The sequence below is a fragment of the Geotrypetes seraphini genome, chromosome 10, assembly GCF_902459505.1.
Source record: "Geotrypetes seraphini chromosome 10, aGeoSer1.1, whole genome shotgun sequence".
Taxonomy (NCBI): domain Eukaryota; kingdom Metazoa; phylum Chordata; class Amphibia; order Gymnophiona; family Dermophiidae; genus Geotrypetes; species Geotrypetes seraphini.
The window spans coordinates 114,207,103-114,221,044 of NC_047093.1; the positions used below are offsets into that span (position 1 = coordinate 114,207,103).

General features: G+C 42.0%; 1 protein-coding gene across 7 annotated transcripts in view; it reads left to right on the forward strand.

Moving 5' to 3' along the window:
* Positions 1-1,124: 1,124 nt before the first annotated feature.
* Positions 1,125-13,942, forward strand: part of PBX1 (PBX homeobox 1) — a 1,291,292-nt gene continuing 1,278,474 nt past the window's right edge. For all 7 annotated transcript variants that reach the window (XM_033960105.1, XM_033960106.1, XM_033960107.1 and 4 more), the window contains exon 1: positions 1,125-1,842. In XM_033960105.1, coding sequence (XP_033815996.1) covers positions 1,652-1,842 — 191 coding nt within the window. In that variant the 5' untranslated portion in view covers positions 1,125-1,651. The remainder of the gene's footprint in view (positions 1,843-13,942) is intronic.

A 13,942-nucleotide genomic window follows, 5' to 3' on the forward strand; every position in this document is an offset into this window, starting at 1 on the left:
TGAGTGACAAAAGTCTGCAGCAAAATTCAAATGAACCCCACAAGGGCTGTATTTTGGCAAACTGCCTGTGAAAGGGGTAGCCAGTGCTCTTTTAGTGCTTTCTAAGTGAGATCACTACACCTGGTCGGCTAAGTAATTCTATCGGTATATTCTCTTTTCTTTAAAAATCAAATCATATACTGTATTACAGTTAAAAGAGACTGAAAACCCCTGGCACAGGCAGCTTGCTGAAACACGCTGGTGTTGGGTTCATTCGAATTTTGCTGCAGACTTTTCTCACTCATTAAAATATTGCCAGCATGGATTCCCTGGTCATCTCTGCTTGTCCTTTTTGATTGTAAGCCTTTTTCCCCATCCTCAACCCTTCATATTTCTGTTCAGAGCAGTGGTTCAAACTCAACCCAGTCCTTGGGATATACTTAACCAGGCAGGTTTTCAGGATATCCCCAATGAATATTAACTCATGCTTATTCATTGTGAATATCTTTGAAAACCTGATTGGCTAGGTGTGTCTTGAGACTTGGTTGAGAACCCTTGGGTTAGAGACTACCGATTTTTTTTTCCACTCTCTTCACCAGACAATGCCCTTCTACAGTAAATGAGAGAAGATTTAGCTCTGACATATTCTCCGTCGGTTTGGACATTCGCCTCTCTGCAGTGAAGGCGCTAGTAACTGTTGCGCTTCTAAAGTACCGGGAAAGACTTGAGCAAAACACGGAAGCAGTCTTTCCGATTTGGCTTACGGTGGCCTCTCTGTATGAACAGTGCTCAAGCAGAAACAAAAGCCACATGGCTCAGACTCTGCACCTCCAAACGGGCTGAAACTTGCTCACAGGAAAGATTGCGCTCTTGGACCTTTGTCTCTTCCTTTATAAGATCATCCGGCTGTTCTTGTGTCCTATGGAGATACAGATTCTAAGTATAAGCGTGTACGTGTACCTACGCTTCTACTCGCTATTCAGCCAGACCCTCCCGCCAGTGAGCCCGCAGAGTGACAGCCGGGGGCGCAGAATGCCCCGGGAGTGGGCGGAGTTGGCGCTCCCCGGTGGCCAATCAGGGCGTCGCATGGGCGTGTCCCGGGACTCCATTGCGGGGCTGGCTGCGCTTGTGTCAGTCCGGCCCAAGATCTGCTTTAGAACAAAAGCGGTAGTGGCGGCGGGGAAGGCTGCAGCGTGTGTCGGGGTCCGTCCGGTGGTAGCTCTCGCCACCTAGTGCTCCGCAGCCCCCAAGAAAGTTTCTATTGCTTCGCTCTGCACAGCAGCCTCTGCTGTCTCTGCACGGGCTGTGAGCGCAGACAGCGCCTTTACTTCAGTTATTATTTTATTATTTCTCATAAAAGCTGATCCGTTGCGGAGAGGAGCAGTGTACGGGGGAAGAAAAACAACAAAAAGCAGTCCTCCTTCTCTTTCTCTGGACGTAGCTCGGCTCCCATTCCAGCAGCAGCAGGAGTAGAGCTGTTTCTGGTTCTTCTTGTTGCTCTTTCTTTCACTTGCAGATTCCTGAGGATTCTTCTGGCTGTAGCAGCAGCAGCGGATTTAAAAATCAACCCTTTTGCGTACTAGGATTAAAAAAAACCAACAAAACACCAAAAACACCCTCCCATCAAGAGCTTACTTCAAGGAAGCCGAGAAGGCTTGGAGGATTCTTGGAGATGGATGATCAGCCCAGGTTGATGCACAGCCATCCTGGGGTAGGGATGGCAGGACACCCCGGCCTGTCCCAGCACATGCAGGATGGCACAGGAGGGGCCGAGGGGGAGGGGGGCAGGAAACAAGATATTGGAGACATCCTCCAGCAAATCATGACCATCACAGACCAGAGCCTGGATGAGGCACAGGCCAGGTGAGCGCATCATTTCTATAGGTGCTTTGTGTGGTTGATGCATATGTGAATGCAGAGATGAAGCCATACCTTGATTATTTTGGCTCAGCGCTGTATGGATTGGATTCAAGGAAATATGCTAGGTCGCTGAAGTAGTTTAAACTGAGAAATTGGGTAGCAAAGGCTGGAAAATCTAGCATCTCGTTTCAGAAATTGATAAGGACGTTAAAATATCTTTGTAGTTCAGAAAGCATTCTTGGTGTGCGGGTGTTTTGCAGAGCTTAGGAAGTCCTAGCCATATAACTTTATTTAATTGAGGTTATTATTCTGCAACTTCCCTAGTACTGTAATTATACCTTGCAGTCATTTAGGTTATCTGCCTAAGTGTTTCCATGGTGTGGTATAGTAATGTTATAACGAGATTCTTCTCAAACCGTGAGGGCGGGACTCCAAATGTGGGTACACAACCCATATTTAGGGTCACGAGTTGGGTGAGTTCTCCCTAAGTTAAGTGCATCATTATTCTATATCTTGGGGGAGGGGGGGTCACAATTTTGTTTGGTCGCTATCATAGGGTCAAAACCACAACTGATTGATATGTACTGATTTTGAAAATAGATACACCGTGCATTATATTTATTTTAATAGTTTAGGCCTTTCCAGTAGTAGTTCAAGGCTAGTATAGTAGGAATTTTCCTGTCATGCATACCTTTTTAAATTTGTGCTTGAAGTAATAGACGGGTAAGTTATTTGCCTAAGGGCACAAGGAGTACTGGTGGGATTTGAACCCTGGTCTCTGGTTCATAGCCTGCTTTTCTAATCGCTAGAGTATTTTTCCACTCCATATTAAATACAAAAGAGAACTTGCAGTAAAATTTTAGGATTTCTAAACAACTGGATTAGCTTTTTGCTACTTGTTTCGTATTTTATTGAACACCCAGATGAAAGCTCTTAGTTATTCTTTATAACTTTCCTGTGCCCTTATCTTCCTTTATTAGTCTTTTGGCTTCTGATCACCTGTTGAAAGCAGCAAACTCAATCTCTGCCTTTAACTGTAGTAGTGTGTTTTGATGTGTGCCTTTTTGCAGTCTCTTTATTTTCTTGTTTGTATTTTGATGACAGGAAAACTGCCCAAATTCTAGGCACCCTTCGCTCTGTACATGAGTCTGGGTAGTATGGTGAATCATAGTCTATCTCCTTAGGTATTATTTTTGTACTTTATCTATTGCCCTTCACATTGCATCAGGGCAGTTTACAATTCAATATGTTAAGTTTCATTTTGTGGGGATTTTTTATGTGAATGGAGTGCACTGTCTGCGAACTCGGGTATACAAAGTCACTTACACTGCACTTATGTTTAAACTGAACATGAAGGGCCCAGATTTTAAAGCAACCAAATACTTTTTAGATGTTGTATTTTTTTTCCCCTACTCAAATTTTATAATACTTGACTGGCAGAAGTTTTGTTTTGATTCTGTAGAACTTATGACTGGCTCAGCGATTCCCTGCTGTTGAGATATTTATTCACCTTGCTGGCTGGTAGAGGAGGAGAGACTGAGCAATATTTTTGTACATAATAGATCTTGAGACTTACCTCAGAAACTGATTTTATACTGATTTTTTTCCTGTTTAGTCATGTTTGTGATAAACATTGATGCGTTTGAGGGAAAGATAAAAGGTGGAAACTTATTGTGGGTTTAAGAGGGGTTGTTTTATCATTAATTCTTAATATTTTACCACAGGTCTTTTTATCCATTGAGACCTAGTTACTAATAACCCAGATTAACAGTAAAATAACCCTTTTTTGATAACATCTCCCAGAATGACTAAAAATTGATAGTGCTGAATAGCTTACTGTATTCTGAAGCAGCTTTTGTGCACTATACTATGTGCTGAAGCAGGTTCATATACACTCTGCTATAATGTACTCCTTTTATACTTTTCACTGAGGCAGGTCAGCAGTACATAGCTGTTTAACATGTCTATACAATATGTTGAGCTGCTGAAGCTGTTTGAGAGATGATACTTGTAGATAGTTTTGCATAATGACTGTGATGCTGTGGAGTTTGGGTAGGATGGGGTTGTGTAAGGTACAATGAAATGGACTGAGCTGTAGGTAATGAAGGCTTTTGACAGTAGCTCTCCTGTACTGTACACCCAAAATGTAATTTGTAACAGATTTTGCTCAGAAGAATTAGTGATTTAGGTCATTAGGGTAAAAAAAAACCTTTATTGGATAGCTACAGAACAAGGTATAAACTTCTTTTGAAACTGGGTCCTTTCAGGTGGACTTCAGAAAATGTGTTTGAGCCCAGGAGATCAGCTTCAGCTCCCCTTTTCATAGGCTGCTTTGGGGATCAGGAAAAGTTATCTTTACACAGCTTATGTTCTTGCTTACTTTTACAAGGGGCTCGGGAAAAGAAATTGCAAAGCAGGGTTGGTCCATTATCCTGTTTCTGCCAAGATTGTGTGAATATCTGTCTGAAATAGCCTAATTATTAAATCGAGTTATTAACACCTCTGAGTAGTAAGCCCTGTGGGAAGCAGTAGCATAATGGTAAACGAAGAAGAAAGAAATGGGATCTTTTTTTCAGTAGGATACCTATAGCAGCGCTGTTTTGTTTCTTTTGAGATGTAGAGAGTGGTACTTGTAACTTGTTAGTGTGGCCTGACTGTGAAGAGTTGGATGGCTGCTGCCTACCTGTTTCATGCACCTCCCATGAACTCTTAAGCATGTAAAAAAAAAAAAAAGGGGGGGGGGTCCTTGTAAATGTGAGCCTGGTGCAGGAACTGCAGGTTCATACTGGTTATAAGGAGGAGAGTGTGGCACAGTGGTTAGAGCTACAACCTTGGGACCCTGAGGTGGTGGGTTCATACTTGAGAATGACACGGGAACACATTTTTCCCATCCCGTCCCATTGAGTTCTTTTCTTGTCCTTGCCCCATTCTGCAAGCTCTGTCCTCATCTGCACGAACCTCAAACACTTTAAAATCATGTGTTCGAGGCTTGTGCGGTTAAGGCAGAGCTGACAGGGACAGCAACAAAACTTGCGGGGACAGGACGAGGAAATTGAGTTCCTGCGGGGAAGAGGAAAAAAATTGTCCCCCTGTCATTCTCTAGTTCAAACCACATGCTGCCTGGGGCAAGGCACTTAATCCTCCACTGCCCCAGGTACATTAGATAGATTGTGAGCCCACCTGGACAGATAGGGAAAATGCTTGAAGTATGTAAACCGCTTTGCGTGTGATTGTAAAACTACAAAAAAGCCGGTATACAAGTCCCAATCCCTTTCCCTAATAAGGGCACCAGGTCACATATGCTCTTAATCCAGAAGTAATTTAGGACTTCCACTAAAACTAGGATTAGCTTAAATGAACAAAGCTCGCCACTCTGCTACATGTTTTTGAAGGAGTGAATAAATGGGTGGATGAAGGTGAGCCAGTTGGATATTGTGTACCTGGATGTTTTGGAAGCAGGGTCCCGTATGAGAGTCTCTCCTGTGGAAGTTAAAAAAAAATCATGGGGCAGTGGGTAATTGATAATAAAAGGAGTAGGGTGCCTGGGATAGGCACGTGGGATCTTTTAGAGAGAGGATGAGATAATGGTAACTGCGGATGGGCAGACTGGATGGGCTATGTGAAATGGTCAATTTTCTCAATGGAGAAAGGTGAATAGTGGAGTACTATAGGAATCTGTATTGATATCATTGCTTTTTAACATGTACGTTCCAAATCATTTATATATAAATAAAATTGTAGATGAAATAAACCACAGTGGTTCACTGCAGAGATCTCAGACCTAATCAAAGAAAAGAAAAAAGCATTCATCTCTTACAAACAATCAAGGGAACAGGACTCCAGAGCAGAATACCTGACCAAGTCAAAAGCCGTCAAAACAGCAGTCAGGGAAGCTAAATTCAACATGGAGGAATCTCTAGCAAAGAACATCCAGAAGGGAGATAAATCATTCTTCAGGTATATCAGTGACAGAAGTAAAAACTCAGGGGGAATAGTACGTCTAAGAAAACCAGACGGAGACCATGTGGAAAGGGACTCAGAAAAAGCCCAACTGTTAAATGAATACTTCTGCTCTGTCTTCACCCGAGAAGCACCGGGGCATGGACCTCAGCTACAGACAAGGACTGACTCAATAGACCCATTTAGCGATTTCAAATTCACGCCCAACAGTGTCTACATGGAGCTGTCAAAGCTCAAGGTCTACAAGGCGATGGGACCGGACAATCTGCACCCCAGGGTGCTCAGGGAGTTAAGTGATGTCTTGGCGGAGCCACTGTCAGCGCTCTTCAACCTTTCCCTTAGTTCAGGTAGTGTCCCGTTGGACTGGAAGAAGGCTAACGTTATTCCACTCCACAAGAAAGGCTCCAAGACAGAAGCGGCAAACTACAGACCAGTGAGTCTCACATCAATAGTGAGCAAACTAATGGAAACTCTTATCAAACACCAATTGGATACAATCCTGAATGAAGAGAATCTACGGGATCCCCGTCAACATGGATTTACTAAGGGGAGATCCTGCCAATCCAACCTGATCAGCTTCTTTGACTGGGTGACGGGGAAGTTAGATGTTGGAGAGTCCCTGGACATCGTATACCTGGACTTTAGCAAGGCATTCGATAGCGTACCTCATCGCAGGTTGCTAAGCAAGATGAGTTCCATAGGATTGGGCGATACATTGACGAAGTGGGTTGGGAACTGGCTTGGAGGCAGGGTTCAAAGGGTGATGGTGAACGGCACCACCTCTGCAATGGCGGAGGTGATCAGTGGGGTGCCCCAGGGCTCTGTCTTAGGCCCAATACTATTCAATATCTTTATAAGGGACTTGGCAGAAGGGCTCCGAGGTAAGATAACATTATTTGTCGATGATGCCAAACTAAGCAATGTAGTAGGCAAAAGTACAATAGGAAAAAATTCAATGCCCGACAACATGATGCACGATCTACTCTTACTAGAGACCTGGTCTAAGACATGGCAGCTCAGCTTCAATGCCAAAAAATGCAAAGTTATGCACCTGGGTACCCAAAATCCATGCAGGACTTATACCCTTAATGGCGAGATCCTAACAAGAACGGTAGCAGAACGGGACTTAGGGGTGATCGTCAGTGAGGACATGAAGGCTGCCAATCAAGTGGAGCAAGCTTCTTCCAAGGCAAGACAAATCATAGGTTGCATATGCAGGGGCTTCGTCAGCCGTAAGCCTGAAGTCATTATGCCTCTGTATAGATCCATGGTGAGACCCCACCTGGAATACTGTGTACAATTCTGGAGGCCGCATTACCGTAAGGATGTGCTGAGGCTGGAGTCGGTCCAGAGAATGGCCACCCGGATGGTCTCGGGACTGAAGGATCTCCCGTACGAAGAACGGTTAGATAAATTACAGCTATACTCGCTCGAGGAGCACAGATGATCGAGACGTTCAAGTATCTCACGGGCCGCATCGATGCAGAGGAGGATATCTTCTTTTTCAGGGGTCCCACGGCAACAAGAGGACATCCGTGGAAAATCAGAGGCGGGAAACTGCGTGGTGACACCAGGAAATTCTTTTTCACCGAAAGGGTGGTTGATCGCTGGAATAGTCTTCCACTTCAGGTGATTGAGGCCAGCAGCGTGCCTGATTTTAAGGCCAAATGGGATCGACACGTGGGATCCATTCGCAGAATAAAGGCAGGGGAGGGTCAGTAGGGTGGGCAGACTGGATGGGCCGTGGCCCTTATCTGCCGTCAATTTCTATGTTTCTAAATGAAATTATTTAGAGGTGTTAAATCACAAGTGGATTATGAGAAAATTGCAGGAGGACATTTCAAGACCAAGGGACTAGACATCCATATGCATGACAAAATTTAGGCCTTCATTTACTAAGCTGCGGTAGAAGTTTCTGCTCCCATGTTCATAGGAATTCTATGAGCATTGGAGCAGTGTCAGAGCATTTAGCATTCCAGGTCATGGTAGAAAATGATGCACCCAGTGAAAAATAACTCAAATTGTAGTTATACTATACTAGGTTTCACATTAGGTGGTACCACTCATTAAAATGATCTGTCATTGTGGACAGTATGCTGACATTCTTTAATCAATATGTGGCAGTGGCCAAAAAAGTAAACAATGTTAGAAATTATTAGGACGGGAGTAGAGAATAAAACGAGGATAAAGCTTTTGTATCGATTGTATTTTGTACAATTCTGGTTGCTGAGTGCCCTTTTCACAAAGCTGCGTTAGCGATTCCCCAGTAGCAAATGCACTGAAAGCTCTTTCAATTTCTTATGGGCTTTGATGCGTTTGCCATGGGAAAATCACAACCATGGCTTTGTAAAAGGGGTCCTGAATCTTAAAACAAACCAGACTAGCTTTTCCGTCGTAGGAGTGAAAACTGTAAGGCTGTTCATAGCTGTTTTGCATTTTGTGTTAGATTTTTTAAATTTGTAACTTTTCAATTTTGTATTTCTTTTTGTTACTTTTTTATTCTTTTAATATTTTTAGGGCTGTATTTTGATTAAAATTTGTAATTGCAATGAATCATATGATAATGGTATGTTTGTTTATTTTTTTCACTCTAGTTCCTTGTGACTCTGGACAATGGGTGTTGAGGGCCCCTTTTACAAAGCTGCGGTAGCGATTTTGCCATGGTAAATGCACCAAAACCCATAGGAATTGAAAAGACTTCAGTGCATTTATCGTGACAGCATTGCTACCATGGCTTTGTAAAGGACTCCCTAAGTGATTTGCTCAGAGTCACAAGGAGCTGCAGTAGGGAAAACAAAAACATACCTTTTAATCATGATTAAAATTTTAATCAAAATGCAGCTGTAAAAAAAAGAAGAAACTATAAAAGATACAGCAGAATTAGAAAAAGCACAGATAAGTGACCAAAAGGATAACGGTGATGGAAATACTGCTATGAAGAGAGGCTGAAAAGGTTAAGACTCCTCGGCTTGGAGAAGAGACAGCTGAGGAAGAGATGATAGAGGTTTATCAAATCCTGATAAGAACGAAACAGGTGAAAGTACTTTTGATTTGCTTATGCTTTCAAAAAATACAAAGACCTAGGAGACATACAACTTAGGGGCCTTTTAATAAGGCGTGCTAGCCGTTTTAGCGCGCCTTAGTAAAAGAGGGGGTAAGGGTTTATTTTATTTATTAGGATTCATTTACTGCCTTTTTTGAAGAGACCCATCGAAGAGTGGTGTACCACCAGAATAAGCCAAACATTGACACCGGACAATGACAGCAGTAAAAATATTCAAATAACAGTACAGATTATATGGCACGTTATACTACTTTCAATGTCAACTAAAACACATTCAAACATCAAGATAGAGATAGTACAAGAAGTAAGTGAAGACAGAACATATAGACAAATAGGATGTCTATCTTAAGTTAAGGAAAAATTGTTCATGGAATCAGAAAAGATGAATGAAAATGATTTCAGCTAGAGTAGGAATGTATAAACAAGTCCTGCAATAGTATGTTTTACTGGGATCTTGGGTTTTATTCCTACCTATCAAATTGATCTAGAGTATGTTGGCAGGTTAAGGTAAATTTTTCTTCTCTCTACCTCCCTCTCGCAAAGCGTTTCCTTTCTTACCTCTTGGGGGGGGGGGGAGAGGTGGTGGCATTGGAGATGTAGAGAAATTCTGTAATCCATGGGTGGTGGTGTGGGGGGAGGGGGAGACTATGACATGGTGGAAAAGGGAATAGGAGATACTGAAGTTATAGGTAATGCTTGGGCCCTCCAAAACAGAAAGGCATTCTGTTGTTCCTGCCTGTGGTGTCCCTTGCGTATCTCTGTTGGCCCCTATTCCTTTTTTTCCATATCTTTTTTGATAGATTAATTCAGTGTTTAGACTTGATACCATTCATATATGCAGATGGTATTCAGATACTTTATTCAATCTATCTCGACCTCAAGATTGTCTCTATGGAAAAACTTCTCTGGATCTTTTCTTGGTTAGAGCTCAATAAAATTAAACCCTGAAAAAACTACAGGCTTTACTTTTCTTTTGAAAGGGTACCATTTACTTCTCTCTAGGAATATCTTATTAATGCCCAGATTTCTTTCTGCACTTCAATAAAATTGCAGGGAGTTAGTTTAGATTCAGATCTAAAATATCATTTATATATTTCATCCATTGTCAGTAAATGGTACTTTAAGGATGATTTGTCCAGTTAGCAACCCTTGAATATATATTTTGATTCATGCCTTGGTCTTAAGTAACTTTGATTACTCTAATGCTTTACTCCCAAGGTCTGTGAGTGATTTGATCTCGGGTGGTTTACAAACTAGTGCAAAATGTTGCTGTTAAAATAGTTTCTGGTGTTCAGAAATTTAATAATGTCACTCCTTTGCAAAAAGTAAAGCATTTAGTTGCCTATATCATATAGGATCCTATTTAAAGTACTGATTCTGGTTCACAAAATTGCATTCTACTTTTTGATTCCTTATTCATCTCCACGTACACTGAGATCTTCCCAACAAAATTTGCTTGTGGTCCCTTGTTTCAGGGTTATTAGTTTTGACACTATTCTTCATACAATGTTCTGTATCACTTACATCTTTCGTTTGGAATGTTCTTCTACAGCTTGTTAAGGTAGAACCTTCCCACGTTTTAAAAACGCTCTTCTTAAAGACCTTTGACATTTAAACTGTAATTCCATTTCAGTTGCTTGGGTAGGTACTAGTTTGGGGGTTGCAATTATGGGATATAAAACAATTGGTTATACTTTTTCTTTTTGAAAGCGTTTAAAACATAAAAATTTTCAATTTTACATTTTGAATTGATTTTTATGTAAACTGCCTAGATACTTTTCTAATAGGTAGTATTGATTAAATTTGAATCTTGAAACTATGTGCAACTGGTGTTAGCGTATGACTATCTAGCTAGTTGCTTCTGCCATTAAAGGCTTGGGAGAAGAGCCAAACTTTCACTTAAGTTTATATTTAAAACAAATTGGAGAAATTGTTTTTCACTTGATGTATAATTAAGCTCTGAAAGTTGTTACAGGAGGATGTGGTAAAAGCAGTTAAAGGTTTGGACAAGTTCCTGGAAGAATAGCCCAATATCTCGTACACTTACTCTTGTGGAAAGAGCTGTTTATTCCTGGGGATAAATTAGCATGGAATCTACCGTATTTCCCTGAAAATAAGCCCTAGCATTATTTTCGGGGTAGGTCTTAATATAAGCCCTACCCCAAAAATAAGCCCTAGTTGAAGCGCTTATTTTTGGGGTAGAGGAAAGCAAAATAAAAGTCCACTGCTGGTACTGGGATCTTCCTAAATGCCGCAGCAGCAGCAGACTCTTCCATCTCTCCTTCTCCACGCCGACCGTGAGACATACATATCATTACCTACTTCCAAAAGGCAACGTCACGGCAGCAATCTAAACGGACTGCTTTGGGCCTTCTCATGTTGGGATGTCCCACTGCTGCATTGCTGATGACATCACCAGTGATGCGTCAGAGGAACACTCCAACATGAGAAGACCCAAAGCAGCCCGTTTAGATTGCAGCCACGACGCTGCCTTTTGGAAATAGGTAATGACATGTCGGTCTCGCGGTTGGCGTGAGGAGGGAGAGATGGAAGGGTCGGTGGGAGTTCAGCTGCATGGCAGGGGGGATAGAAAGATGCTGTGAGTTTGTAATTGGGCAGTTTACCCGAAAATAAGACATAGTGCATTTTTGTGACCCCGAAATAGTATAAGACAGTGTCGTATTTTCGGGGAAACATGTTAGCTACTTTTTGGGACCTTGCTAGGTACTTGTGATCTGGATTGGTCACTGTTGTAAGCAGAATACTGTTCTTGATGGTTCTTTGGTCTGAATCAGTATAACGGTTCTTAGGTTGTTGTATACTGTACCTTTTTGCATCAGAGTGGGTCATGGGCCTGTATAGTCAAAATGTGACCCATCTTTTTAAAGTAGTACCTATTGAAGCTCAGTTTCAAATATTATTTCACAGTTATCTATTACAGTGGTCAATCTGAGGGGTAGTGTGTGGGAATGGCAAGGTGGGATCAGCAAGGTGGCAGAATGCTTGGGACCGGCATTTTTCTTGTTATACAGTTACAGAAATGTTTTGATTATATTTAATATATTGTTGGTGGGTCATACTACTACTACTATTATTTCTAGAGTGCTAGCAGATGTATGCAGCACTGTACATAGTTGTGACAGAGTCCCTGCATGATTGCACTCACAGTCTTATCTAATCAATCAAGACAGGCAAACTTTTTGGTCATGGGTCAGCTTTTATGATTTAGTATAAATCTTTTCATTGATGAATATGAATACAACCAGAAATAACAAGCAACATGTAAGTAAAGAAATTTAGATAAGGCTGTGAACACCGGAAATCAATATCATCTGCAAAAGTACATGAACCCCTGCCCCCCCTTCTCCGCAACAACCCCAAATAGTATCAGCAGCAAGGAACCAACCAATATCCCAAGGCCTTTGTGTCTGATAGGCCTGGAAAGAAAAAGGAACATAGGCACAATCACTTAGGATTCTCCTGCTGTCAACCGAGCTAGCAAACTGCAGCTAAATAAAAAAAAAAAAAAAATCCCATCTGACTACCCAAACCCGAACCCTAGAAGACTTGAAAGGAGAAGAAAGCAAGGAAAGAAAAGAGAGAAAGGAGGTGGGGGAGGAGAGAGGTTTATGTGAGCAACCCAATTGTCTAAGAAACCCTCTCAGTTGGGAAAAAAAAAACAACCCCCCCACAACAAACAAACCCAAACACGGGGAAATTAAATCTTCAAAGTGTTAAGTATAGAGCTACGAGCCCGGTGAGACAAAGAATCAATATAGAAGCCCCAAGTTTGAAGGAAAAACTTAGATTAGCAAAAGGAACCCCGCACCTTACCTTTCTCAAGAATCATAAGAGCGTGTAAGCGATTACGCCACACCCAACAAGATGGTAGGTGAGCCAAGGTCCACTCCCCCAAAATGGTCTTTTTAGCCAAGAGACCAGCTTTATAAACAAATAACTGCCACTATTGGCCGTCAAATGAAAAACTTCAAATTTATCAAGAAGAAACCCCGCCGGAAATACTGGTATCGAGCGACCCAACAGTGATTCCAAATAACGGACCATCCACCGCCAAAAAGCCATAACCACCGGGCAACTCCAGAAAGCATGGAAAAAGGACTTGGCAGCCAAAGTACATTTTTCACATTGGGGAGAATCCACGCAACCCGCCCTAAATCCAAGTTTCCAAGTTTATTATATAATTTGATTAATTGCCTATTACAATTTCTAGGCGATGTACAGTTTTTAAATAATCAAATACAGGTAACAAATCAAACATACAAAAATCATGTCAAATTAAAATCACTAATATGAACATTCCTATACATAGTTTATCCTATACATATAATATAATTGAACCTGCGTAAAATAAGCTCAGGTAATAACTTGAAACTGACACTTGTAATCCAAATCCCGAGGGCAGAGCCCAAGTCGGATGCCCAGGTGGCATATAAAGACTCCTAAGATCTAACAGGAGGAAACTGATAAAGGTCTTTATGCAATAAGAACATAAGAAGTTGCCCCCGCTGAGGCAGACCAGAGGTCCATCTCGCCCAGCGGTCCGCTCCCGCGGCGGCCCATCAGGCCTATTGCTATAGCTTACCTCTTACTTCTATCCCTATAACCTACCTCTACTCCTATCTGTACCCCTCAATCCCTTTGTCCTCTAGGAACCTATCCAAACCTTCTTTGAAGCCCTGTAACATTCTCCTGCCTATCACTGCCTCCGGAAGCGCGTTCCATGTATCCACCACCCTCTGGGTGAAAAAGAACTTCCTAACGTTTGTTCTAAATCTGTTCCCTTTCAATTTCTCCGAGTGCTCCCTTGTACTTGTGGTCCCCCATAATTTGAAAAATCTGTCCCTGTCTACCTTTTCTATGCCCTTCAGGATCTTGAAGATTTCTATCATGTCTCCTCTAAGTCTCCGCTTTTCCAGTCTGTCAGTATATGAGAGGTTTTCCATACCCTTTATCAGTTTAGTTGCTCTTCTCTGGACTCCCTCAAGTACTGCCATGTCCTTCTTGAGGTACGGCAACCAGTACTGGACACAGTACTCCAGATGCGGGCACACCATTGCA